The sequence below is a fragment of the Pelobates fuscus genome, chromosome 7, assembly GCF_036172605.1.
Source record: "Pelobates fuscus isolate aPelFus1 chromosome 7, aPelFus1.pri, whole genome shotgun sequence".
NCBI classification, from domain to species: Eukaryota; Metazoa; Chordata; class Amphibia; order Anura; family Pelobatidae; genus Pelobates; species Pelobates fuscus.
Genome location: NC_086323.1, coordinates 173,948,866 through 173,976,535, shown reverse-complemented (window position 1 = coordinate 173,976,535; position 27,670 = coordinate 173,948,866). Strand labels below are relative to the sequence as shown.

At 39.7% G+C, this 27,670-nt stretch overlaps 1 protein-coding gene across 3 annotated transcripts in view; it reads left to right on the top strand.

Annotated features, from left to right (window-relative positions):
• The window catches only part of VGLL4 (vestigial like family member 4), a 157,472-nt gene that overhangs the window by 122,381 nt on the left and 7,421 nt on the right, over positions 1 to 27,670 (top strand). For all 3 annotated transcript variants that reach the window (XM_063426935.1, XM_063426934.1, XM_063426933.1), the window contains 2 exons: positions 15,633 to 15,822; positions 25,989 to 26,211. In XM_063426935.1, coding sequence (XP_063283005.1) covers positions 15,633 to 15,822; positions 25,989 to 26,211 — 413 coding nt within the window. The remainder of the gene's footprint in view (positions 1 to 15,632; positions 15,823 to 25,988; positions 26,212 to 27,670) is intronic.

Here is a 27,670-nt window from a genome sequence, read left to right as displayed (position 1 = left end):
TAATGTTTGATGGTTAGTTATCCTTTTCCCTAAATGATGTGTGAACGTGATTTAATGTATGGCTTCTATTCTTGGTGCTATTTTGGTGCAGAGTTCTAAATATTGAGGCATTCTATTGGTCTCCATGGTGATCACTCCTTATTTAGCACTTTTCCCCAGAATAGCAAGTTTTTTCCTGCTGCAGTAAATCTCCCATGATCTCCGGTTTAAGTTACTGTGGGTCAAGTCAGCCTTTCATCTTTCCCACTTTAGTGTGTTTATATAGTGTACTGTGTAACCTTCACCCATATATAAATTGTACAGCTAAGAATCTTTGTACTGAGTGAGCATCAGATTATTTTCACTATGTTTCTTTGACTGAGTAAGTAAATTGTAACAGATCATTTTCACGATATTAATTTTAAACATTTAAATAATTGTGTTGGAGTGCTCAGTTTTTGCCGCGGTTTCCAGAGTCTTTCCTTGCTTCCAGTTCCTTTGGCCTTTTTAGAGCAACTCTATTTATTTTTTGTAATAGGACATGTCACTGCTTAAAAAAAAAAAAAAAAAAAATCGCTATATTTTCATACATTTAATTTTACGTTTTGTTCATTGTGGTTATATCTAAAAACTGCTTGCAAAAGCTACAGAACTCGCCTGCAGCTTTTGCAACCCTCCCTCCCTTCCCCCTCCCCCCTAACCCAGACTTTGTGTCTGTCCAATCACAGACTTCCCAATGCAGCTCAATGAGAAGTCTTTGAAAGGCAGGTGCTCTGAGCAATTGCTGCCCTTGTGTTTAGTTCCACTTACAAGCTCCAACCAGGAAGTAACAGGATCTGTTGCCTGATAGCCAGGATATTTTTTTAATTTTCATTTATAAAAGTGCCTATTTCTATTGAAATCTACACTTTTTGTAATATTAAAAAAGCCTTCAAACCCTTCAAACTTAAGGCACTTCAGCTAACTGACATGCTTTGTTGGGAGTGTTCTTTCAATGACCACAGGCTACGTATATACACAGGCCACCGGTCTGGGACTGGTCAAGTTTTGGCAGATTGGTTTTTGCAGTGACTTGTTTAACCATTCCGTCTTCTGTTCATTTAATTTAGAAGAAAGCAGAAATAAAATTTTCAGGCATAGTTATAATCTAATCAAATATTTTCTATTGATCCACCAGTAGGCTTAGATTCAGTTTTTTTTTTTTTTTTTCTGTTTTTTTTTTGTTCTTTTATAATTCCTTTTTCTTTTAACTATTTAACCGTTACAGTTGTGTGATCTATCTGGTATTTTCTAAGTTCTCATAAACATGTCTTGAACCACAGAAAACCATTTAGGAGACAAACACAGTTTGTTTCACATAGCACTTGCTTTAATAGAGACTGTAGGGTCAGTCAGGGCGAGTCCCATGACTAGGTGGGGGGCAAATTCTCATTGCCAAGTCCCATTTCTGGCTGGAGACCTTTTGCCATAGACTTGTGAAACCTGGTGTGTTGGATTATCACATCATGCAAGGAAACATCCCCTGAATTATTCATGTTTTATTTGCAAATTATCTTTACGTTTACCATTTTTGTCTAAGCTGTAATGAACTTGCAGGATTCCCTCAACTGTGAAATGTTGGTAATTCAACAGCATATTGAAAGGAACACTCAAAGTACTATATGAACTGTGTGACAATTTACACTGGGGGAGAAAGGGTGCTACGGCACTATATATATATATATATATATATATATATATATATATATATATATATATATATATATATAAAAACATTTTTAATGATCATTTATGAAGTCATGGCAATGTGGTTTATTGAATAACCTTGACAGTATTTTGACAGCTTTGTTTCCACCTGTGTAATCCTTTATTCATATTTTATATCTTCTGTCCGAACCTTTCACCAATCAGCCAAGTAGTAATGGAACTTTAAACTGTAGTAAATGTGCCTAGAAATCAGTTTGTGTAAATAATAAAATACTTGATATTCTAAAAAAAAAAAACATTACTTTGTAAGTCACAATGAGGCCTAAAATGTTCGGAAATAGTCCTATCCGTTGGCCAAACGTTCAGAAAATCCACAGTATCATGAATCACTCTTTGGTAATATGAAATGTTGAGACCTATAATTTATGAAATAATATGTGAAGATAATTTGGAACATTTTCTATCTGACAATACAGTGGCTTTTGGAGTGGTATGTAAAAGTTGACAGGAATTTGCTGACTTTGAAACTGTATCCATCAGTCCAGGCATCTAAGCCCCAGGCCAGTTTAGCTGAGACAATCGCCGGCAAAGCTGCTATTTAATTCATACTATTTTTTATTTGGAAGAATTGCAGATTTCAACTAATATTTAACAAATAATGTGTGGTGTGAAAAATAAAAATAAAAGATCTTGCCTCCATCCTCCTACTTTAAAACCGCATAGAGGAATCACTAGTCCTGGCTGTGCATTGACTGGACTGGACTGTAATGTCCTGTGCTATATCTAAAATGTAAATTTACAAGAAAACACAGTATTACATGAAAAAATAAATGTTTTATCTAATGTTTTAAATTAAAGAGTTGTCCGTTTACCTTAAACTTTAAATAGTTCGGTGCTAAAAATAACACATGTTGTTGTGTAGTTAAACTGCGATTTAATGGCGTGTTTAATTACTAAATTGACTGACTATTGACAGGCTGTATTCTCTAAATATTAAACTGTAAGTCGGATGTAAATAAAATTCACTGTTTAGTATGTATTCCTCAATTAGTGGAGTGTACCCAGAGGGTGACTGACTCATTGAGTATACTATTCAATGTGAGATGAGGCCACAGTTGACTTATTTGCTGTAGCAATATGAGTAACATGGTTGTGGCAAGACAACCGCTTGTGGATTATCAAGGAGATTAAATTCTAAATAGGAAATCCAACACTTAATGGAATATAAACCGGGGATAGGTTTGTCCCAAATTGCTTGGTATGTTTCACCTATGAGTGCTATTTACAACTAGAGACCACATGCCAATAGACCCCTTTCCTTCTAAATTCTCTTTATAGAGATTCTAAGGAAAAACATTTTTTGAAAACACTTTGGGGGGGAGCTGGGGTGTCCGTCCGTCCATCCCTTACTTAAAAACGAGAGAAATCTCAATGTATCCTTCCTGGTAGAATATTTAAAAAATTAATATAGATCAATCTCTACATAAATATGGATAGATAATATTATCTGTAAAGTTCTTCATAATAAGCTGGTGCTATAAAATTGCAATTATACTGTGGGGATGTATAACAGACAAAAAAGGTTACAGATACGTCCCAGGATGTACTTAAAAACTAGTGAAAGGCAAATGTTTCTCTTCTTGTTGAATACTTTAATATGTGTGCTTGTCTGTGTATATGTACTATATATGTGTGTGTGTGTGTATATGTAATACTGCACCCAGTTGTAACTATTTTTTTGTTTTTGCATCAAAGGCTCAAATGAAATGAAGTGTGAGCCATTGGTGATTACCGTAGCTTAGAAGATCCTGTTGTAGTCTCATAAACTTGGCTCGGCTCTTCCTTTTGAAGTTAAAGGAGGAGAATCAGACTTGGAGCTTTGATCATGTTGTAAATGACCATAAATCCATTTGATCTCATTGACTTTGTGATGTTTTTCCATTTTGCAGTTAGTCCCTCACATAGGTGACAGAACTGATTTGAAAAGGGTCAAACATCTGAAAAGAACAGACACCTTGATCTCTTAATGATTTATTTGGGAGCAGGGGGTTTGAATGTAGCACTTCATAGCGTTTTTCTTTAGTAAATCTTGGGCAGTGTTTTTAAAGGAATATTTCAGTCCCCTAAAAGCGTTTCAGGTTGCAGAAATGCTTTATGGGGTTACATGGCCATCTGTCTGAAATATTATTGGATTGACCTGGATTGAAATCATGGGTATACACCAAAAATGGGAATACCCAGTTTATTTTTAACCATTTCTGTGTGCCATTTTCTTTCTTTTTCAATTCATAATAATACAGATTTTCAATAGTAATTCGCACTTTCATAATTATTGCTGTAATATAGCCCTGGCTGTCAATCAGACAGCATCTGATACAGTACTTCTCCTATTAAATCGATGGGGTAGGCGCTTGAAATGTGGACTACCGACTACGTCTGATTGTAAAAGCATTACAGGAGATGTAGTCCACATCTTAAGTTGCTAAATTGTTAAATACAATATTTTTTTTTTTTTTTTTTTATATTTAAATTTTTACATTACCTAGTCTGTTGGCCTCAGCTGACTTAAGGTCACAAGTATGTTCTTTGTTAAAGGAACACTATAGTGCCTGGAATGCAAACATGCATTTTTGACACTTTAGTCCTGAAGTAACTGTTTAGGTACTCGGGCACCCTCAGATATCAGTGGAAATGTTATTTTGTTTACCTTTTCTCCCTCGCCGTGGCTGGCCCTACCTGGCTGGCTTTTCTCCCTCGCCATGGCTGGCCCTGCCTAATCATAATTTTCAAATATCAGCCAATGCAATGCATTCCCATAGGAAATCATTAGGAGGCTGCAGCGCATGGATGGCAAAATGCCGTGCTGTGCCAATCATCATCTATTCATAGAGACGCATTGAGTTAATGCATCCCTATGGGGAGTGTTCAGCATCTCTGTGCAGCACTGGACTTAGAAGCAACTTTAGTGGTAGTCTGAGTGACTGCCACTAGAGGTGTTACTAGCCATCAATGTAAACCATCTTTTATCATTGCACCCTGTTCTTTATATTTTTAGTATTGCTGGTTATTTGCACGCACATGCTCTAAATCTTTATTGTCAAGTCCCAACTGGTTGTGCAAGGCATTCAATACTTTTTATTTTTACTGTTGTCATTCTGTGATGTGTGTGGATGTGTTGTGGCATGTTCCAAGTGTTTTTTGGTTTTTCTTTGTATGTGTGTCCTGCTGACTAGGAATATAAACATGTTGGACATGTGTGTATTATACAGGATGTGGTTAATGGTGGCCAAGTCATATCTCTCAAAAGAGAAATAGTCACAGGAAACTAGCACACCTTGTTATCTCTGTGTAAAAGGCAAATGGTTTTATTCAATTTCCCAATCTAGATTGTAAAAAGATGGTTTTGGAACACTATGGAGAGAAAATGAATACATGGTGCTGTGAATACAACAGTTATGAACTGTATATAAAATTTAAAATTTTTTTTACTGTCTCTGTGATATGACACAGTTAACTGCAAATGCGTCCTTCACAAATATGATCCTCAATAGGAATCTCAAATTTAAAAGGACACTATAGTCACCAGAGCAGCTTCAGTTTATTGAATTTGTTCTGGTGAGTACATTCCCTGCAGGCTTTTGCAGTAAACACTGTATTTTCAGAGAAAAGGCAGTGTTTGAGTTACAGTTTAGGGATACCTCCACTGACAACTCTTTATATTGCTATTAGAGGTGCTTTCTGGGGCAGTGTGTGAAGCACTACCATGCATTGATTCAGTTTATCTCTGAGTAGATGCTGATTGGCCAGGGCTGTGTTTGGCTTGAGCTGGCTCTGTCCCTGATATGCCTCCTTCACGGTATCAGCCAATCCAATGCTTTCCTATAGGAAAGTATTGTGTTGGCTCAGACAAACACTTCTGATGATGTCAACCAACCAGGCAAATCAGGGGCAGACAAAAACAACAATATATGTGAACACAAGCCAGTGAAGCAAATTATGAATATGTGATTCAAAGCAAACCAGGACTTCCCTTAATGTTTCAGGTGAAGTATCCTGGTAACTCCCCGAAGACTTCCTCTTGTCTTCAATAGATATATGCACATAGATAGGGGAAAATCTGCTAAATATAAATACAATAAAGGAACATAGCGTTTAACTGTGTGGGGACTGGCACTGATTTAAAGTTACAATTGGTCACTCACAGATTTGCAGAATTAAAAGAGCCTTGAGTGGTATCTTTCAGTGTCCAATCTGTTGTCCCTCCTCACATGTTCCTCTCAGAGCAGAATGTATGTATCTCAAAATAAAAAGATATATACACAAATGTAGTACACTTCCAGAGTTGAAATAAAAAAGTATTTAATGACTTACATATAGGTAAAAAACAAACGGCTTGTCACCATGCACGTCCTACGCGTTTCGTCCTAGATATGGACTTCCTCAGGGACTTGGTGCAGTAAAGTGCAAAAACGAAATAGCAGCATCTATGCTGCTATTTCGTTTTTGCACTTTACTGCACCAAGTCCCTGAGGAAGTCCATATCTAGGACGAAACGCGTAGGACGTGCATGGTGACAAGCCGTTTGTTTTTTACCTATATGTAAGTCATTAAATACTTTTTTATTTCAACTCTGGAAGTGTACTACATTTGTGTATATATCTTTTTATTTTGAGATACATACATTCTGCTCTGAGAGGAACATGTGAGGAGGGACAACAGATTGGACACTGAAAGATACCACTCAAGGCTCTTTTAATTCTGCAAATCTGTGAGTGACCAATTGTAACTTTAAATCAGTGCCAGTCCCCACACAGTTAAACGCTATGTTCCTTTATTGTATTTATATTTAGCAGATTTTCCCCTATCTATGTGCATAAATCAGGGGCAGAGCCAGCAGCAGCAGACTGGAATAAAAGGTAATTTTTTTTTGACAAATAGTAGTAATCGTATTATTTACTAAACATCAGACCAATTATAGACTGTTCATATCGTACCGTGTCTAGATATTGAATAAGTATGTTTTGAGGTTTACGGGCTCCCCCACTCTACGATATCACACTTTGCCTTTAATTATTACACATTGGATGATTTGTTACCGTGGATTTTAGTGCCTTTGTAGTGTAAGTTTTATATGACTTTCATTCCTGGAAATCTGGAATGGTTACAGCATTCCTTTACTGCTGTCTGAGTGCATATTTTCTCTTGCGATACAAACATTCTGGTGCATTGTAAGCTTTGAAACCAAACAGTGCATGGATTACCTCATTGTTCTGTTTTTTTGTTGTTCTTTCTCTGTCTGGGAGAGTTCAGCATTACATAGTCAGAATGGGCTGGAGCACAAAGGGGTCTAAGGTGCAAAGTTGGATTAGTAGCGGGTTAATCTATGGAGTGTATTCATTAACCAGCTGTTTTTTTTTTTGTTTTTTTTTTTTTTTATAATTCTTATGTTGGCAGATAAACTGCTCTAATAAATTCATTTTCTTGCTAAGGTTGTGCCTCCTCTGTATTGTGCCGAATTGGTAGCCAATTTCCTATATATGATCACTAATCTAAATACCTCTGCATTGCAGGCTATGTTGACGGCACAACATGGAATCTGAGAATAAAATGACAATAGACAAGTGTAAACCTTAAACTCCTTCAGGCAGCTCACTGTAGATTCATTGATTATTCCTGTGTTGAGCATATCTTGCATCTCCTTTGCCAGAAGCATATGGGACCAAAGTGATTGATGTCAGTCAGTTCAGACGTTAATGTGCTTTGAGAATCCATCATGTTGGTAGAGGCGAAGGTGGCCCTTTCTTCTGGAAGTGTCACCAAGCAGGGTCAGTTGGTTAGGGGTGCAGTATAAAGCTAACATTTCAGAAATAAACTGGGTTAACAGTGAAATGCATAAGCCCTCCCCCCCGACATCTGATGGTTATTATTTTACATTGATGTAAAAAAACAGAAGTTACTGTCTAGAGTGCATGGGTGGTGGTGGTGGAGATTCTTGGCTATGTTGAATTTAAAGCCGATCTGTCACAGTCTGGGGTCTCTGCATAATTTGCAAAGACACTCGAAGATTACTTAGCCGCTGGTGGTCTTGTTGCGATGGGGGTATGATAAGGTGAGATTTACTTACCTGAACCAGGCACCACAGTCCTCCTCCATCCACTCCTCTTCAGGTTCTGGCACTTCAGCCAGCTGATGTTGGTCAGCGCTGTACTCTGGTGACGGCTGGGGGGAAATACGATAACAAAAGGTAGTTGGATAGAATTGCAAGAGCAGCCATAATGACCACTAGACTTGGGAATTCATTTTTGGAAGAAACACAGTTTGGATGAAAATCTGCTAATTTGTCCATTCATTCAAATTTCAAATCTCTGAACGATACAGTAGAAGAATGGACTAATTAATGAATCGCCTGATGAACAAAAATTATTCCATGTGCGATTTTGTTTAAATATTTATGTATAAAATATAATTTAATGAGAAATGAATGCATGGCATTTGAACTAACTGTGAATGTCAGAACGTCATGCTTTTGACTTTTTTTTTTGCAATAAAACACATATTTGTATGCTGTGATGTCCTACAAGTACAACAATGCCCCCCATGTACAGGAAAGTTACAGGGTCAAATAAAAAGCTTGACCATTTTCGTTTTTACATGTTGAAATTTGTCAGATTGGTTTGTTGGGCCAATGTTGACTTTGAGACTTTAGTAGACTCTTGGTGACAAACTCTGGCCAAAGTTAGCGTTCATATTTGGTTTTGGTTTTTTTGATTGTCAGACAGGCCCCCCCCAATATCACCAGAACGACTACAGCTTTATGAAACAAACTTTATTTTTGTCAGGGTACCTGAGGCCTCTACCTCTAAGGGAGGTAGAGACTTGGTGGTTTATCCGTCCAGGCGAGCTGTTTGCCCCGTTCCTCGCGGTTCATCCAGTCACTTAAACACCGGCCGCGAGGAATCCACGTCCTTTTCTAGCAGGACGCTCAATACGTGACGTCATGACGCTATCACGAGCAATCTGTCACTCAAGTGTCCGATATCCAATCGGTACTTGTCAGAGGCGTGATTTCCATCCAGAGCCAGGGTATTTAAGCTTACTCCTTACTTCAGCTCATTGCCCTGTCGTGGTTCTAGCTTGTCTAGTCACTCAGTGCTCTGGTATTCTAGTTTGCTCTATTGGTTTTGACTCGGCTCGTTGTATTACCCTGCTTCTCTGTTATCCCTTGACCCGGCTTGTCTCTCGCTTATCTGTCTTCTCGTTCCCTCGACCTCGGCTTGTCTCTGACTATTCTTTACTCTCGGTACGTTAGTCCGGCCATTCTAAGGCCCGGTATACGTACCTTTCCACTCTTTGTACTCTGCGTGTTGGATCCCTGTCCCGATCCTGACATTACGACAGGGCCAATGGATCCTGCAGGTACAAACAGTCAGCTTGGTTCTTCGGATCCCAGGTTTGACGCCATGGAACATAGGATGGATCAGATGGCTTTGGCACTACAGGCACTTTTGTCTCGTGCTAGTAATCCACCTGAGGAGACACGTACTCCTTCTATCTCTCCTGCAGTCTCAGGTCTAGAGGTAGCCACTGTAGGTGCTTCTTCCCGTATTACCCCACCAGTACGTTATGGCGGGTCACCGGAGAAGTGTCGTGGCTTTCTAAACCAGATTAGCATCCATTTCGAATTACAACCCCGCTCTTATCCTACAGATAGAGCAAAGGTTGGATTTATTATTACTCTACTCATTGAAAAAGCTTTGAGATGGGCCAATCCTTTATGGGAGAATGATAATCCACTAGTCTATAATTATAATGCCTTTGTAGCTGCGTTTAGAAGAACTTTTGACCCTCCTGGCAGAAAGGTCAATGCAGCTAGATTAATGTTGCGCCTTAAACAGGACAATCGAACACTTGTGGATTATGCACTAGAGTTCAGATCCTTGGCGGCAGAAGTTAAGTGGAACGAACAGGCTTATATAGATGTGTTTCTGAATGGGTTATCAGATGTAATTCTTGACGAGGTCGCTACTAGAGAACTCCCTGAAAATTTGGAGGATTTAATTTCTTTTATATCTCGTATTGATGAACGCTTAAGAGAGAGGCAGAACACTCGAGATAGGACCCGTAGACCCTCCTTTAAACTAGCGCCTACCTTTCAAATCTCTGAGTTCGAAGACTTACGTATTCCTGAACCTATGCAGATAGGCAGTACTCATCTCACTGAAAGGGAGAGACAGTACAGGAGAAGGGAGGGTTTATGTATGTATTGTGGAGTCAGGGGTCATTTACGCCTAAATTGTCCCAATCGTTCGGGAAACGCTCGCACCTAAGTTCCTCTAGAGGACAGGCCTTGGGTGTTTCTACTTTGTCCTCTATTCACAACTACAAGGAGCTCAGGCTTGTGTTACCCGTTTCTTTAAAATGGGAGAAGGGAGTAGTTAAGACTATGGCACTAATCGATTCTGGAGCTGCTGAGAGCTTTATAGATCAGGGTTTTGCTGCCAAGCATGCTATTCCATCCCAGTTAAAAGAGACACCTCTGGCTGTCGAGGCCATCGATGGTAGACCGTTACTTGAGCCTGTTATTTTCCATGAGACCATACCGATTAACTTGACTGTTGGCATCCTGCATAAAGAGGATATATCCTTAATGCTCATTTCTTCTCCGTCTATTCCCATAGTCCTGGGGTACTCCTGGCTGAGGAGACACAACCCTATTATTAATTGGGAATCAGGGGAGATAGTTTCGTGGGGAGAGAATTGTCAAGAAAAATGCTTGCGGAAGGTCTTACCTCTTGGATTAACTAATACATCGAATACCTCTGACAATCCTACAGAGACACAAATTCCGCCTCAGTATCTAGATTTAAAGGCAGTATTTGACAAAAAGAAAGCCGATACCTTACCCCCACACAGGTCCTTTGATTGCAAAATTAACCTACTCCCTGGTACCATGCCTCCCAGAGGTCATGTATACCCATTATCTATAAAGGAGAACTCAGTCCTAGAGGAATATATTCACGAGAATTTAGACAAGGGATTCATCAGGAGGTCCTCCTCCCCTGCCGGGGCTGGATTTTTTTTTGTTAAAAAGAAAGATGGTTCTTTGAGACCTTGTATTGATTATCGAGGCTTGAATAAGATAACCATTAAAAATGCCTACCCGATTCCCTTGATCACCGAACTCTTCGATCGTTTGAAGGGCTCTACAATTTTCACCAAGTTAGACCTCAGAGGGGCATATAACTTGGTGAGAATCCAGCAGGGACATGAGTGGATGACGGCATTCAATACTCGATATGGTCACTATGAATATACTGTTATGCCTTTTGGGTTATGCAATGCGCCAGCTGTGTTCCAGGATCTGATAAATGAGGTTCTTAGGGAATTTCAGCAAGAGTGCGTCATTGTATACCTAGATGATATACTCATTCATTCTAGTGAGATTGAGATTCATCACAAGCAAGTCAGGAGGGTTTTGCACAAACTTCTCCAGCATGGCTTGTACTGCAAGTTGGAGAAATGTAGCTTTGATCAAACCCAGGTAACCTTTCTCGGCTATGTGATCTCTGGGGAGGGATTTAAGATGGATCCGGATAAGCTCCAATCCATTCTAGAGTGGCCTTTACCAACAGGTCTTAAAGCCATACAGAGATTTATTGGTTTTTCCAATTATTATAGGCGCTTTATTAAGGGCTATTCTTCCATTATTGCACCTATCACTAACATGACCAAACAGGGGGCTGATACTAAGAATTGGACTACTGAAGCTCTCCTTGCGTTCAAGACTCTCAAGGAGCTTTTCGCTTCCGCTCCAATTTTAGTTCACCCTGACACTTCTCTGCCTTTTTTGCTTGAGGTAGACGCATCAGAGACTGGTCTAGGTGCTGTTCTATCTCAAAGGTTGGGTGTTGATAAACCATTACATCCATGTGGATTTTTCTCTAAAAAATTGACCGGTACTGAAAGCAGGTATGACATTGGTGACAGAGAATTACTAGCGGTTATCAAGGCTTTGAAAGAATGGAGACATTTATTGGAAGGTACATTACATCCTGTTACCATTCTGACAGACCACAAAAACTTGTCCTATATCGGAGAGGCCAAGCGTCTGTCCTCCAGGCAGGCTCGTTGGTCGTTGTTTCTTACCCATTTCAATTACGTTCTGACTTACAGACCTGGGTCAAAGAATTCTAAAGCCGATGCGCTATCTCGCCAATATGAACCCTCTGCTTCAGTTGAACCACTTTTGTCCTCCATTGTACCCAAATGCAATATTATTGCTAATACCAGTCTCAAAATTCATTCTCCGCTACTTGACCAGATCTTGAAGTCACAACATCTAGCTCCCGGAAACACTCCTGAGGGAAGAAACTTTGTTCCTCCTGAACTTCAACTGGAGCTCTTACAATGTTTTCATGAAAGTAAAATAGCTGGTCATCCTGGTATTCGCAAGACTTACTCTCTGATATCCAAGGATTTCTGGTGGCCTTCACTTCGAAAAGATATTGAGGAGTTCGTCGCAGCTTGTGAGACTTGTGCCAAGACTAAACTACCTCATGCATCTCCATGTGGCCTCTTACACCCCTTGGACATTCCTGAGAAACCTTGGTCCTGTTTGTCCATAGACTTTATCGTTGATTTGCCTGCTTCCAAGAGACAGACTGTTATTCTCACGGTGGTGGATAGATTTACTAAGATGGCCCATTTCGTGCCATTACCTAAACTTCCGACTTCTCCTGAATTGGCGGAGATTTTTGCGAGAGAGGTTTTTCGCCTACATGGGATTCCTTCAGAGATTGTTTCTGATAGAGGTTCTCAATTTGTCTCACGTTTCTGGAGATCCTTTTGTTCTCAAATGGGCATCAAATTGAACTTCTCCTCTGCCTATCACCCTCAGTCTAACGGAGCTGCTGAACGTACTAATCAAAAGATCGAACAGTATCTGCGTTGCTTTGTTTCCGAACACCAGGACGATTGGGTCGGTCTGATTCCTTGGGCGGAGTTCGCACACAATAACCTTGTTTGCGATTCAACTCGCTCTAGCCCTTTCTTCATGAACTATGGCTTTCATCCTTCGATTTTTCCTTCGGTTTCCTCTTCTCAGGGGATACCGTCGGTTGATGATCATGTCGCCAACCTGAAGAAATTATGGGATCAGACTCGGCAAATTCTATTACATAGTTCCTCGCTGTTCAAGAAACACGCTGACAAACATAGAAGAGCGGCTCCTGTTTTTGTTCCTGGGGATAGGGTATGGTTGAGTACCAAGAATATTCGCCTAAAAGTTCCATCTATGAAATTTGCTCCTCGCTACATAGGCCCTTACAGGGTTCTCACTCGTATCAATCCGGTTGCGTATCGCCTTGCTCTGCCACCTGCCTTACGCATTCCTAACTCTTTTCATGTCTCCTTGTTGAAACCCCTCATTTGCAACAAATTCTCCTCTAAGGTCTCCTCGCCTCGTCCTGTTCAGGTGGAGGGTCGGGAGGAGTACGAGGTCAGCTCCATCATTGACTCCAGAATTTCAAGGGGAAAATTGCAATATCTGGTCAACTGGAGGGGATATGGTCCTGAGGAGAGGAGTTGGGTACCTCAGGAGGACGTCCATGCTTCTCGCCTTCGCAGAGCATTTCACCTCCGCTTCCCATCTCGCCCCGGTTCATTCCGCCCGGTGGGCGTATCTGAGAGGGGGGGTACTGTCAGGGTACCTGAGGCCTCTACCTCTAAGGGAGGTAGAGACTTGGTGGTTTATCCGTCCAGGCGAGCTGTTTGCCCCGTTCCTCGCGGTTCATCCAGTCACTTAAACACCGGCCGCGAGGAATCCACGTCCTTTTCTAGCAGGACGCTCAATACGTGACGTCATGACGCTATCACGAGCAATCTGTCACTCAAGTGTCCGATATCCAATCGGTACTTGTCAGAGGCGTGATTTCCATCCAGAGCCAGGGTATTTAAGCTTACTCCTTACTTCAGCTCATTGCCCTGTCGTGGTTCTAGCTTGTCTAGTCACTCAGTGCTCTGGTATTCTAGTTTGCTCTATTGGTTTTGACTCGGCTCGTTGTATTACCCTGCTTCTCTGTTATCCCTTGACCCGGCTTGTCTCTCGCTTATCTGTCTTCTCGTTCCCTCGACCTCGGCTTGTCTCTGACTATTCTTTACTCTCGGTACGTTAGTCCGGCCATTCTAAGGCCCGGTATACGTACCTTTCCACTCTTTGTACTCTGCGTGTTGGATCCCTGTCCCGATCCTGACAATTTTCCATTAAAGTACGTTTGAAAAATTCCATTGTGCACTACTGTAATGACAAGTTCACTATTTTACATGGCAGATTTTTTTTTATTTTTATTTCCATTCTTAATAGGTCTTGCCTATAAAACATTGAGTATACACTTGCAGCTCCAACAAGATAACACGCAGATGTTCACAAAAAACAAAAACAAAACCAATTCTCATAATTTAGTATTCTGAACTTTCAGAAAAGGAGAAAAAAAACATGAGAACATTAATTACGTATTGTGAAGTCTGTGGATTCTCAGCATGTCTACGCATGCATCTTACTTCCTCATTACTCACATTTACATTCTAGTAAAAATAGGATGCCTCCGAACAGAGCAGCATTTTAACCGTAAAAATGACTCATGTTTCTCATGTTTGTGCCAGACCAAAGTATGTACACACTATTAAAATGAAGAAAGAAGTTACAAGGATTCCTAAAATATTACCCCTAGCTAGCTTATGTATTTTGTACGTTTGCTCTTTGCGGAGTATTTTGTTTACTAAGCTGTTAATTGACAAGGGTATTGCACATTTAGAGAAGTTCTTTGAATCTAACATTATTGCATTTTTTTTTCCTTTTTAATTATTTTTATTTTTTTAATCAATTAACATTTTAAAGAAAATACCAATGTAACTGGTCTTTTCCTATGTGTGATGCCCTTTTGATGTTTTTTCATGTCTTGCTGTGTATCCATCTAAGTGTACTTATTCTGTTGATTGCTTCTTCCAATCAGGATGGACATTGAATTTTTGGGGGTCAAGAACATGAGCACTGTTGAGTTGTGTAACAACTATACCTGGGCTAGTTTTAAAAACTGGACATTTGGAGTGTTCAGTGTATGATACATAGATTCTGTTTGCTAGAAATCACTGCTGACACCCAATTGGAGGGGCACTAAGCATTGTTTCTTAAAGGTTACCCATTAGATTCTACTTTTAAAGGGTTACTCAAAGTACAATGACCACTTCACCATGACAAGCCACCCTACCCTTGCAGTGAAGGGGGTGACCTCACTGGAGGAAGAGGCTTTGCTTGGAGTGTCTTTGTAGTGTTATTTTAGTGAATGGACGTTGCTGCTGGGGATATAACTCCACCTCCTGTTGTCATTAGCTAATGTTAATGTAGCTAATGTTAATTCTGTACATAAAGAGTCTGTTTGCACTTAGGGCAGAGGACTAATGGTGGCGTGGCCACCTCCCCTAAGCCTGCCCTGCAGAGAAGGGGTGTGACATCACTTGTGAAGGGGCTGTAGGGAGTACTTTGGTGTGGGATTGTTGCACGTAAGCTGTATTTTTAATTTTTTTAATTTATTTATTTTAATTTTTACCAGGGACTTTCAAATAACACTGTTTTTAGTTGGACTGCCCTTTCAGCAGACCTGTTTTCACTCTGTGATTGTTAGAATGACCTCACCATTTGAAAAGTATCAATGGATTATCAGATGGTTTCAAATAAATGTTCAATGTATATGAACATTTCTGTTTTTAAATAGTTCCCTTACTGTAGTGCATCCATTCTTCCACTGAAAACTGGGAAGAGCACTTTATAGCTTGCCTTGAGTAGATATGTCTGGAAATGGCAACATAGGTTTCTCTCCAAGTTAGGAATTGTATGTATGTATATGTGTACTTATATCTATCTGTCTTTTTTTTTTTTTTCTCCTTCTTAGGGGAAGCAGCATTGCGTAATGAACCTCGAATGCAACCGCTACCAATGTCCTCCTCCTTGACCAACCATCGGACAGGACCTCCACCTATCAGCCCAAACAAGCGAAGGTTTAGTATGGACCAAGGAGATGACGAATTAGACTGTGATCATGACCACGTTGCAAAAATGAGTCGAATGTTTCCTTCACATCTGTAAGTTTCTTGTGTATGTGGCTCAATGTTCCTTTCGTATCCTTCGTTATAACATTTTGTGCTATTTTGGGTGCAAAGTGCTAAAAATTGAGATAGTCTTTTGGTTTCCACAGTGAATGCTTCTTGTTTTTTGCCTTGATAAATCTCAATTTTTTATATCCAAATTTGTTCTAGCAGAGCCTTTAAAAAATAAATAAACTTATTTAAAAAAAAATGTATGTATGTTTAGATAAGTCTAAACACTATACAGTACATTCTACCATTGCCTCAAGTCAAATACATTTTATACACTTTGCCACGGGCCTATCCTGCACATGCTACCAAGTATGCCAAGCACCTTCTTTTCTGGATAAGGTTGCCAGGTCCACTGTTGAAGATTTCCTGGACACACACCACCTTCATGTATTGATGGCCAGAACAAGAAAAGCATTGTCATCTATAATTCTAAATTGTAAAATATGTTGGCATTATATAAATCATAACCATAATATAGTGTATTCAACTGCTGTCAGAAATTAAGTTATTAATCCCCAAGGAGCATAGCAATTGTTCATAATGCAGAGCATTACATGGTGTGTCTGTAAAAACGTGAATTTGGCAGCCCCTAATACTTGACATTCTATACACTGATTTACATTAGACACTCTCTACTAGCTGTGTCGAACTTATTAGGCATCACATTCTACACACTCTACCTCTGGTCCAGTATCACACTGCAAGTTAGGCTTATTAACCTTTTACATTGTGCACACTTGGCCTCCTGCATTTCATTTGGCACATTCTAAACACTAGTTTAGTTACTAAACTCTAAATTATAGTAAATTGGAAGCCAAATTGCCAAAAGTTGTTATTGTGAAAAATTTGCCAATTGCGCTATAGTCGTAGCTTGTCTATCGTAGCTTAACTTTTTTACAATATATATTTTAATATGCTACAATTTTAGAGTTTAGTGAATTGGCCTAAGGCATGCAGATTCTACACATTCCACATTAGACATGTTGTCTTGTACATTCTACTGTAAGGTGGTCCATAAAGTATCAGTTTAATTGGTTAACACTAGGGCCTCGATTTTAGTTTGTTTAAATCCATCCGCATCAGAAATGATCGAGTCTGTTAGGGAATTTTTATTTTTTTTATTTTAAATAATACTACTAGAATATATTATAATTTATAATTATTTAAACTATAATTTATCTACAGAGATTCAAATAGCTTTCAATAAATAATTTGAAATTATTAAATAAAAATGTAACCGATTGTGATCATTTCTGATGTTGATCCAAACAAATTAAATTGAGGCCCATGTAAACTTAAGTAAGCAAGTATAAAATAAAATTGGCCAGTTTTTGTGGACTTTCTGTTGTTCCAGTTGTTAGTGTCTTTTAGTAGTTAACTGTTGCACTTGCTTTTTGGAGAGTAACACTTCCCACTCTAGTAAGATTAGTGGGGGTTTGGGCACGGATTGGCACAGCTGCTGGTCTGACGCATGAAGACGTGACAGTTGTCACATTTGTTCCCCCCTCCTCAGACCATACAAGAGATCTGCTAATGTAATGCAGCAAACCTAAAAACCAAACAATGCAAGACAAATGGCGAGCTGCTCTGCGTGTTGGCATGCAACAGAACGTGGGAATGCCTGTCATTCCTCAGTGAAGGAAGTGATCTAAGGGTGTCTTTTGATAAGTGAGAAGTGCTCTGTGTAGTCTGAGATCCTGGCTGCTCTCTGCATTCCCAGTATTCTTCCTGCTCTGATCAGTCACAAGACAGGGAAAGCTTTTTTCATTCCATGATAAATCACGGCTCAGTCAGTCTGTGCCTGCAATATGGGGATGTCAGCCAAGTCAGCACAACAGGTATCAAACAATACAAGAACTGTTTGTATTGTACGCTTTTTGCATAACTGTTGGTGTTTGTACACAGTGTTCACAATAGAAAGTTGGGAATTGGAACAGTGGGGGAGGGTAAGTAAAGCAGATGGGGGTTAATCTGTCATGGACGTTTGCCCTGTTAGTATGAGGAGGTCCTCCAAGTGTTTATATATAGGTTTATTGATTCACACAGCGCCTGGCTGTACATAGCGGGTATATTAACTGCCATTTTAAAGCAGTTGTATCTCCGTACAATCAATAGCAACAAGTAGTACTGTCATGTATATCTATCTTCCAAAAAAACTATAAGTAATTTTTATTTTTACTTTTTTTTATATTCAAATTTATGGTTGCATTACTCAAAACACAATAGACCGCAATCAAGTGCCCATCCGCAAATGATAGGGCGCTATATTGTCTACAAGCACCTTGTATAGCTGCCGTTTTCCCCTTCCCCATGTACAACCATACAATGTTGCAGTTTCGTGTGCAAAAAAATAAACCGAAACCCAAATAAAAACATTTAAACTCAAATAAGTTTCCTGATATTTTTTATTACTCTTCCGCACTCATCCCTCTGATGTGAGGTTTAGTATAGAGTACATTTATTTTCAGTAGAAGCCTTTTGCTTGTGGCGTTGGACCTTGTACTTGGAGAACGGAGTTCACTATGCAAATGTGAATCCAGTATGTCATTAAGTGGTTAATGAGTAACTATATGCAGACTATACTCCACACTACAACAGAGAACCAGTCACTGTATAAAGGTAATTGTGGCCTGCAGAACACTGTTACCTTGAAGTGTACCATTAGATGGAAAATTATGTGTCATAAACTTATAGCAACCACCCCGACTGGATTATAAGTTTATAAGGTTTTACTTTCATAAACATGCTGTTTAGTAAATATTTATATTATACTTTGTACTTTAAAATGATATTCTTTAATATTTACGTAAAAGTTAACCCTTTGTATACCGTGTGAAACCGCAAAACCGTTGTGAATTCAGCCATACGAACACTTGGAAAATGTAGAATATGTTCGTGTTTTATGAAAAATAATCCACAGCCATATAAACACTAAACCCGTCTCCATACCCTATCTCCGTCTGAAGATTGACGTATGTGTGAAATTAATATTCTTTGTGTGTGTGATTTTTCATTGGATATTTAGACAATTAATTTATTTGTAACTGACGTTCCATTATGTTGGATTCAGGTTTTTTTTTTTTATGCATTCGTGTTTGGGTCACAGAAGCCGAGCTGCTATCGCAGGGGTTTACTTTGTGTTTCATAGCCTGTGGAAGTTGTGTGCTGAGTTAGCATTGCAGGAATGTAAGCATTACAAAGAGTGAGCTAGGTTTGCAATGAGTTGGAGGTGCATGTGTATTGACTTAACGTTTCAGTGGTCATTTGAATGCAGTGCCTACTGAGCTAGATTTGCAGACTATGAAACTGTTTGCAGGAGTTACCCAACATTTTATCGATGGGAAGTATTGTAGATGCTTTTAGAGCTGAAGTGGGTTAATAGTGGTGCAGTATTTGAATGAGCTGACATTTAAGGGGGCAGAGGGGGACTGAGTATATGTGAGCATGGACTAACAATGAACCCTACAGGCTAGTCAACTCCTCCCTTTTTTATACACTACATATAATAAAATCTGTGCAAAAATAGATACTTTTTGTAGTTCCTCATTTTGCTGCAACTTACCAGGCTTTGCAGCTTCTGCATACCAGAAACCAGCCCATTTAACAAGGAGTGCTAAATAATAATAATAACAAAGTATGTAACCAGAAAAGGTACGTTCAGATTACTCTTTATTTATTTTTATTTTTTTAAGTACGTCCTGTACTTGAAAACTAAAGTACATAAACCCATGCACAGGAGAGGGTTCTGCTTATGTAGAAAACCAAAAGCTGAGCTTGTACTGCCCGAGAACTGTTATTCTGTATTATTGTAATTAACCTTGTTTACGTATGGCACTCTTTTGCCACTCTCTTGGTTCTGTTGCTTTGTATTTTGTTTGGCAAGAACATGTTTTTGACCTGTTTAATGTAAAGCAATCTAGAACACGACTACACTGTGATATGTGATGGTCTCAAACGCAACTTTAGTACTCAAGCCTGCAGTAGGAAGGTTTGTCTCATGGATTTAAAAAAAATTTTTTATTCTTTTTAGTGCACCTGCTACCTAAACACCCAGTCACCAGAACAACTACGGCTTATTGAATTTGTTCTGGTGAGTAGAATCATTACCTTCAGGCTTTTTGCTGTAAACACTGTCTTTTGAGAGAAAATACAGTGTTTACATTACAGCCTAGTGATAACTTCACTGGCCACTCCTCAGATGGCTGTTAGAGATCCTTCCTGGGTCATGGCTGCCTAAAATGCATCCAAACATTCAGTATCTCCTCCCTCTGCATGCAGACACTGAACTTTCCTCATAGAGATTCATTGATTCAATTAATCTCTATGAGGAGATGCTGATTGGCCAGGGCTGTGTTTGAATTGTGCTGGCTCTACCCCTGATCTGCCTCCTTCACAGTCTCCGCTAATCCTATGGGGAAGCACTGTGATTGGATCAGGCTACCACTTCTGCCGATGTCAGCAGTCAGTGGGCAGGTCAAAAGGAAACTGGGATAAGCAAGCAGCTTTCTATATTTAGGGAAACATGAGGGGCTCAGGGTGGCTAGATGGTGGTTTTAACCCTATAGGGTCGTGAATACATGTTTGTGTTCCTGACCCTACAGTGCTTAATGCTGCATGGTGAGTTACTGTTGCAAGGGCTCAAAGGATTAAGCAGAGACCATAGGTGGCTTTCTAGGGCTATTTGGGATCTCAATCCTTCTCTGCAAGGCTGCCTGTGAGTGTTGCTGGTTGTACTGTGAGCGATTTGTAGCAGTGCTTATCAGACTCCAGGGTTACAGGGACTTACTGAGTATTATAATATGGGGGGTGGGGGATCTTGCAGAGGCTTGGTCACTATGGAATTAGTGTCTCAAAACGGTGTTTGTGGGATTTGCTCTGTAAACTGCTTCAGCACACAGTTAGATTTCACTTGGTGTAAGCCAGTCAGGCCTGAACTTGCATAGTGCTCTCAGCGAATTACATTACAGTGAGTTGTTTGCCCCACAGCTATCACAAAAATAATGAGCTTGACTTTAACACACATTCTTCCCTCAATATAAGATTTACGAGATGGCTCAGTAAATAAAGCAGACTAAGCAATGGTGTAGGAACCAAATAAAATGTGTATTTATAGAGCAGGGGAAAGGGAGGGAGGGGTGCTATTGTGGCAAATATGTTCTCCATGCAGTTTTCTGTTGGTAAAAATACATACTATCAATAGTGGGTGTATTAGTTGAAAGAGATATATACATATTTGAAGATACAGTACCACACATTTTATATATAATATATATGCAATTTCACTAAAAAAAATAGTTATTCAATAAGTCTTTCTACACTTATTTTTGGATGCTGAAATTAAATCCAATTGTTTCAAAATGTGGAGAAGGTTAGCAATTCCTTTAAAATGTTTGTTTCTCATTCTTATTAGCAAAATACTTTAATCCTAAAATCTATATCATAATTGAGTTGGGAGAATCTTACTACTACCAACACCTGAGACTAAGAAACCCCAGAGATGAATCTGCTCAAAGAGATACCAGATTCCCCTTCCATGATTGTTGCTCTGTATTGCTGTGTATCTATATATCTTATTTAGAATGTTCTCTCTTTCACTGTCATTCTCTGGTCTAACTTCCTTCTGGCAGTTTTGACAGAAGATAAGTGCCTGTGAGATGTTTGTAGCTTTAAATAAAGGTCTGAGGTCTGACCTGCAGTTGTGTGGTTTTCTTGTTTGTGAGACTGGAGCCATTTTTCTCATTTTCACAGTTCAGCTGAAAACAAAGGCCTTCTTATCCTCACAGAAAGCTTGACTCTTAAGAGCTGACATCAGCCAGTTCCCAGCAAAGCTGCATTTCCCAATTAAGAGTCCCCCCTCCTCTCTCGGAACATAGAGCAGAAATGCCAAATGATATGTAGCTGGTAACTAAACCAGCCTTCTTGGTAATATTGCTGATTTGCCTGGACCAGTTGATGGCTAGATTCACTAGCAGGGTTGGGGTTTAGTTGATAAGTAGACTAATCATACATGCATTACATATGCCCATGCCTAGACCGCTGGCTAGCTTAGTTTCCAGAGACCCCTGTGAACCTTTTAAATCTCATGTATATAATATGATCTGGTAGCTTTACAGGTTAAAATAGAATGTCAGTGTTCATGCGTCGTGATTACAGAGAGAAAACCATTGTAAGTAAGGGGGGGGGGGGGGAAGAGACTGGGGTTGGGGGTCTCCTGATATGCTTAACCTTGTTACCAATGTGTTGGCACATTCTGGGACTGATTAATTTTTCTACGCAATAATACGTAAAACGTGGGATGGGATATCTTGTGTTCAGGCTTTAATCAAAGCGGGCCAGAAAGCAGAGTTTTAGCAGTTTTCCCAGATGTTTCCTGAGGTTTGTCAGATGTTACGTTTACTAGAAGGTTTTCCCCTTGGGACAAGGGCTGTTGTGGACACAGTTGCTATACACACTGGTTCTCGGGAAGCTTTTGGAATGAGTTCTAGTGAGCTTGGTACTAATCTGCCTCGCTGAACACTGCAGGTTAGGGGCTGCGTAAGAGGGAAGTTTTTGGCAGAGATTACCATTGTCCTGCAACGGACCCTCACTACCTGTTGTGTTTTTGTATAATAAAGTTGAGTACAAGCTCTGTCAGCCCCTCATGCATATTTGCATTTTTGTTAATTTTATTTTACTTTAATGAGTGGCTATCTTTATACATTGCCCTCTATCTGGTACAATAACATGGATTTTGTTCACACTTCATAAATATAGAATATTCTGCAGTAACTGCAGATTTATTTTTTTTACTCTGCTGTATTTGTATTAGACGTATTTGATTGCAATGCTGGGCCTGAGGGCTGTTTAATCCTTTACGCCTCTCACCTCCTCACACCAATTGTTCGAATTGCCCTTCTTTTCTCAGGGAGCGTCCAAGGGGACTTTTATTTTGACATGGTGCTTGCCAGCCTTTTTTTTTTTTTTTTTTTTTTTGTAGAGCGGAAAGCTTGCCAAATTTGTGAGGCCCAAGGCTTCTCTTGTGTTGTGGGAGGACGTTGGGCTGTCTTCATGCTCTTTGGCGATGATTAAAGTGAGGTTCGTATATTAAAAACCCTTTCATTTCATTCCCTTACCCTATTTTATTATTATACTTTTTTTTTTCTCTTTTCTTTATCCAGATGGCAACTTCATAATTTCAGCTGCAGTTGATTTATAGCATGAGACTGCAAATAGAGGAAAGCTTTATTCTGTTTGAGAGGAGCAGAATATGAAAAGATGTCTTGGGCTGAATGCTAAGATGGTACCTGGGCTTGTTTGTAGCCCACATTTCAGAAGTTCAAATATCAGATATTCGTGAGGGGGGGCATAGGATGTGCAAATCCTGCCACAACATGGTTAGTCAGGCTCTGACGCTGCCCTCTTTTTGCTCAAGTGCTGACTGGTTCTGTATATTCTCTTGTTCAGGTTTTGTTTCATGTTTATATGGACAAATCATTGGAGGAAACATCAGGGGCATATTTCACTGTTAACGACTTTCCATCATGTTTTGCTTATTATAGTCCTCGTGAACCTCGTAAATGAGGACACGCCAGCTCTTCTGGCTCTGAAATAGGTCACCAGTGTGTACTTGACATTTGGGCATATTTACACTTATTTTCCCTTTAACTGAAACCAGAAATAGAACCAGTTTCTCTGACATGTGTTTCTGTCTTGGTTTGTGGTTGGGTTGAAGAAAGTGTCCGGTCTACTGACCTGAAGACATTGGTCAGTAGCTGTCATCATTTGTCGTAGGATGGACCTAAAGCGCGGCCACTTATAGATATGGCTATTAATGTCACATTGGCCGGATCCTTTCTCAATGTGCGGTGATAATTTGTTACATTCATGTTCCATTGAGCAGTTCTTTCCTCGTTTTGAGGTAGAGTTCAAATAGTCACTTCTAAGGATAAGTGTTACTGTTGTCTGATTACGGTCACTGGCCAACATACATGGTGATATGTGGCTGCAGATATGAAAAATGTCAGGTTGGTGTGGACTGGTTGCTGTTTTAGGTGGAGTATGTAATTCCAGAGTGTGAAAAGGTTTCCGGCAATGTTACTAACCTGTAACTCTACAGATTATTTAGGCAGGTAATTATTTAGGAGGTAATTAAAAATATATTAAATAAAAAAATGTCAAACCATTGATGGTAACTATTTGCCAAATCTTCTTTAAATAGATTTACATTTAATAGAAACGAAATATCCGCAAACATCCCAATATAATAGTGTAGTCAGTTGCTGTGAAGATATTGTACTTAGAATATTTTACTTCAAGTTTTAAGTTGTATTCCCCAAAAATATTTTTGCTATATGCAAGCTAATACTAATTGATGCTATACAAATTGTCATGATGCCTCGTACCTAGCCAGTATTGATCTTGTATGTGTTACAGATGCACCTGCTCTGCAAGGATTTTTTGTGCGTCGTCTGAATTTTAGGCAGTTGACGATTTGAATGAAATTCCGAAGTCTGAAATGACCAATGGACAAACCGTTGTTTTGGGTTTTTTTTGTGACTTGAACTGTAACAATCCCCACTTATTTGTCCACTTTTGGAGGTGGGTTGGACAATAACATGTCAACCCCCACTTATGTCATTGATAACCCCTTACACATAAACAAAGCCCATGGATAGGGTGGTGGGGTTGTGGACCGTAGCATGTCCACTCCTCTCCCTAGGTTTGTTTTAATACCTCCCCCTCCCACACACACTTGAAGCTTCTGGGAGTGGGGTTGTTGGTTTGTTTTAAAACACCCAACTCTCAATGACGAAATTCAGACAAACTAAAATGCCAAATGGGCGAAATTCTATTTGTTCAAACCAAAATGGAGAAAAAGATTCAGTTTGTCTGAATTGAATCAATTTGGACAAACTGAATTTTTTTTCACCATGCTCAGGCAGAGTGCATACTGTATGTTCCCTATAGCGTCTAGGCTTTACGTATATGAGGAGTTGTTATAATTTGCGAAAAATCTGACAATTTTCACAAATGGCTAAGGCTCAAAATTAGAGATGGTGGCCTCAAAAGGGATCATCAGTTCGCTATGCATGTGTATAGAAAACAAATATAGTTTGCTGTGAGGTATCTGCAGGGTTACGATCTATGTGAATAGAGCTCACCGGGGTTTGTTTTGAGCATTCTGGTTGGTTATTGCATATGTGCACTATTTAGAGCTGCTACACATTTGCATAGCCAAAGAAAAAAAAACAAAAAAAAAAACAGGGCAGTAGGACTTTTTGTGTTTGTGCTACTCAAACTAGCTGAATAATGTGCTTTATTACATGTCCTGTGTGTGTGTATGCTTGTGTTGTGGGTACTGGCATTCGTGCCTGGTTAAATTGTTTTCCTATGATAAATGTTCAGGACATTTGCAAATTACTGCACTTTCCAAACCTAGGATGCTTTCATATTGAATCCAGGACGTGTTGGGTATGACATCAATCTGAACGCACAGTGTGTTTACATCCTGTTGGCCATGCTAAGTTCAGCCTGCTAGCATAACCTGTTTATAATTGTAAAATGCCTGGGTACATATGGATTTTGCTGCCAATAAAGAAAGGCTTAATCTCCCCAACAACAAAAGTGTAATGGTCAGCATGAACCCCTCCCCACACACACATACATATCTTTAGCATTCCTCGTTAACATTCTGATTGACGTGTAAAAAATAGCAAAGCAATGAAGACCTTGCGTAATGCGATAGGCAACCTTCGGCACTCCAGATGCTGTGGACTACATCCCCCATAATGCTCTTACACTCATAATGCTGGCAAAGGATTATGGGCGGTGTAGTCCAAAACATCTGGAGTGTCGAAGGTTGCCTGTGCCTGCTATAGGCTCTCATAGGGCTAAAATACATATGAGTGTACTTTAACTGGACAGCACTGGATCAGTTTGGAGCAACAAAAAGGATAAAGTTGTTGTTTTTGTTGTTTTTTTGTCTTTTTACAAGACAGGCTAATACTACTCTTTTTATTTTGTTTATGTAAATGTCATCAAAACATTCTTTAATTTTTAAAACCTTCAAACTAATGTATGTATTTCTAGATGAGAAACCCATTTGTTTGTCCATTCTATTTCTATGAATACTTTTTGGTTTTTGCTTTTTTAATTTCCCTTTATTTGTTTAGACCCAAGGGCCTTAATGGGGATTATCGTAAAGAACCTAGAGAGAGAAGTCGGAGCCCGATAGAACGGGCTGCTGCACCAACTATGAGTTTACATGCAAGTCATTTGTATGCCTCAATCCCAGCCCTCAGCATGGATCAACCGTTGGCCCTCACGAAAAACAGCATGGATGTGTCTCGAACCACTGGCCTGACACCGTCATTGTCTCCTGTAGAGCGGCAACAGGTAAAAAATAGGCCATTTTATTTGTCAAAAGCAAAATAGTGAATGTGGCATTGTCAATAATACAGCTACAATTCTTACATTACATAATGGAGTCTTTTTATGCCCCTTATCCTGATGGCATATTGCACATATTATGTGTTGGCATTTTTACTACAATATAACTGTTTCAAATGAGTTGGTCTGGTCTAGGTAAATTCTAGCACATTTCCTTCAAATCTATATTTTTTTTTTGCTAAAGCCAGACGTCCTGTAATGCTAGTACGCACAGGATACAAACATGGCTCATTTCTTAAATATTAGTGTTTTTTTGAGTACCATGCAGAAGCAAAAAAGAATAAAAAAAAAAAAAATCTAAAAATGTATTAAAGAATCACTATAGGGTCAGGAACACAAACGTGTATTCCTGACCCTATAGGGTTAAACCCACCAGTTAGGAGTTACCCCCCCCCCCCCCCCCTTAAAAGTTAATAAAACTCACCTTCTTTCCAGTGCCGCACTGGTCTGCCGCATTGGATTGGCTAAAATCGGCAAGGGGACGGGGCCAAACGCCGTTTTGACCAATCAGCACCGCATCGTAGAGATGCATTGGATCAAATGCATCTCTATAAGGACAATTCAGCGTCCCCATGCAGAGCGTGGAGATTCTGAACAGCAGTGCTGCTTACTGTGCAGCACTGAGCCAGGAAGCACCTCCAGTGGCCATATGAGAGGCCACTTGGAGGTGTCACTAGGGGCAATGTAAACACTGCCTTTTCATGAAAATGCCTGCAGGGAATGATTATACTCAGGGAATGATTATACTCACCAGAACAACAACATTAAGCTGTAGTTGTTCTGGCGACAGAAGTGTCCCTTTTAAGCAGGGCTTGACAAATTTGTTTGGAATCTAGGAGCCAGTCATTTTCAACGAGAAAATGCAATATTTAAAGGGACACTTTGGTTATCAAAACCACTACAGCTTGATGTAGTTGTTCTGGTGTCTATAGCCTGTCCCTGCAGGCTTCTCAGTGTAAACACTGCCTTTTCTGTCAAAAGGCAGTGTTTACATTGCTGCTTAGTAACACCTCGGTTATGGAGGCGCTGAATGTTCCTCATAGAGATTCATTAATTTAATGCATCTCTATGAGGAGATGCGGATTGGTACATTTGCTGCGCATTAACAAAATTCTCTCAATGCTTTCCTAAGGGAAAGAATTGGCTTAGCTGAGATCATAAAGATTGATAATCTCAGCCATAGAGGTGGTACCAGCCATGGCAAAACTGTCACGGCATGGAAAAATTGGGGAAAAAAGGTGAGTAAAAAAACCCTTCCTCATGCGATCGAAGGGGGCAGGTACCTAAATGTGCACACACTCTTACAGGCTCACATACACACCCACGCTGACAACAGGCTAGCATGCACACACCCAAACTCTTGACAGGCACACATACGCACTCTCTTGACAGGCACACATACGCA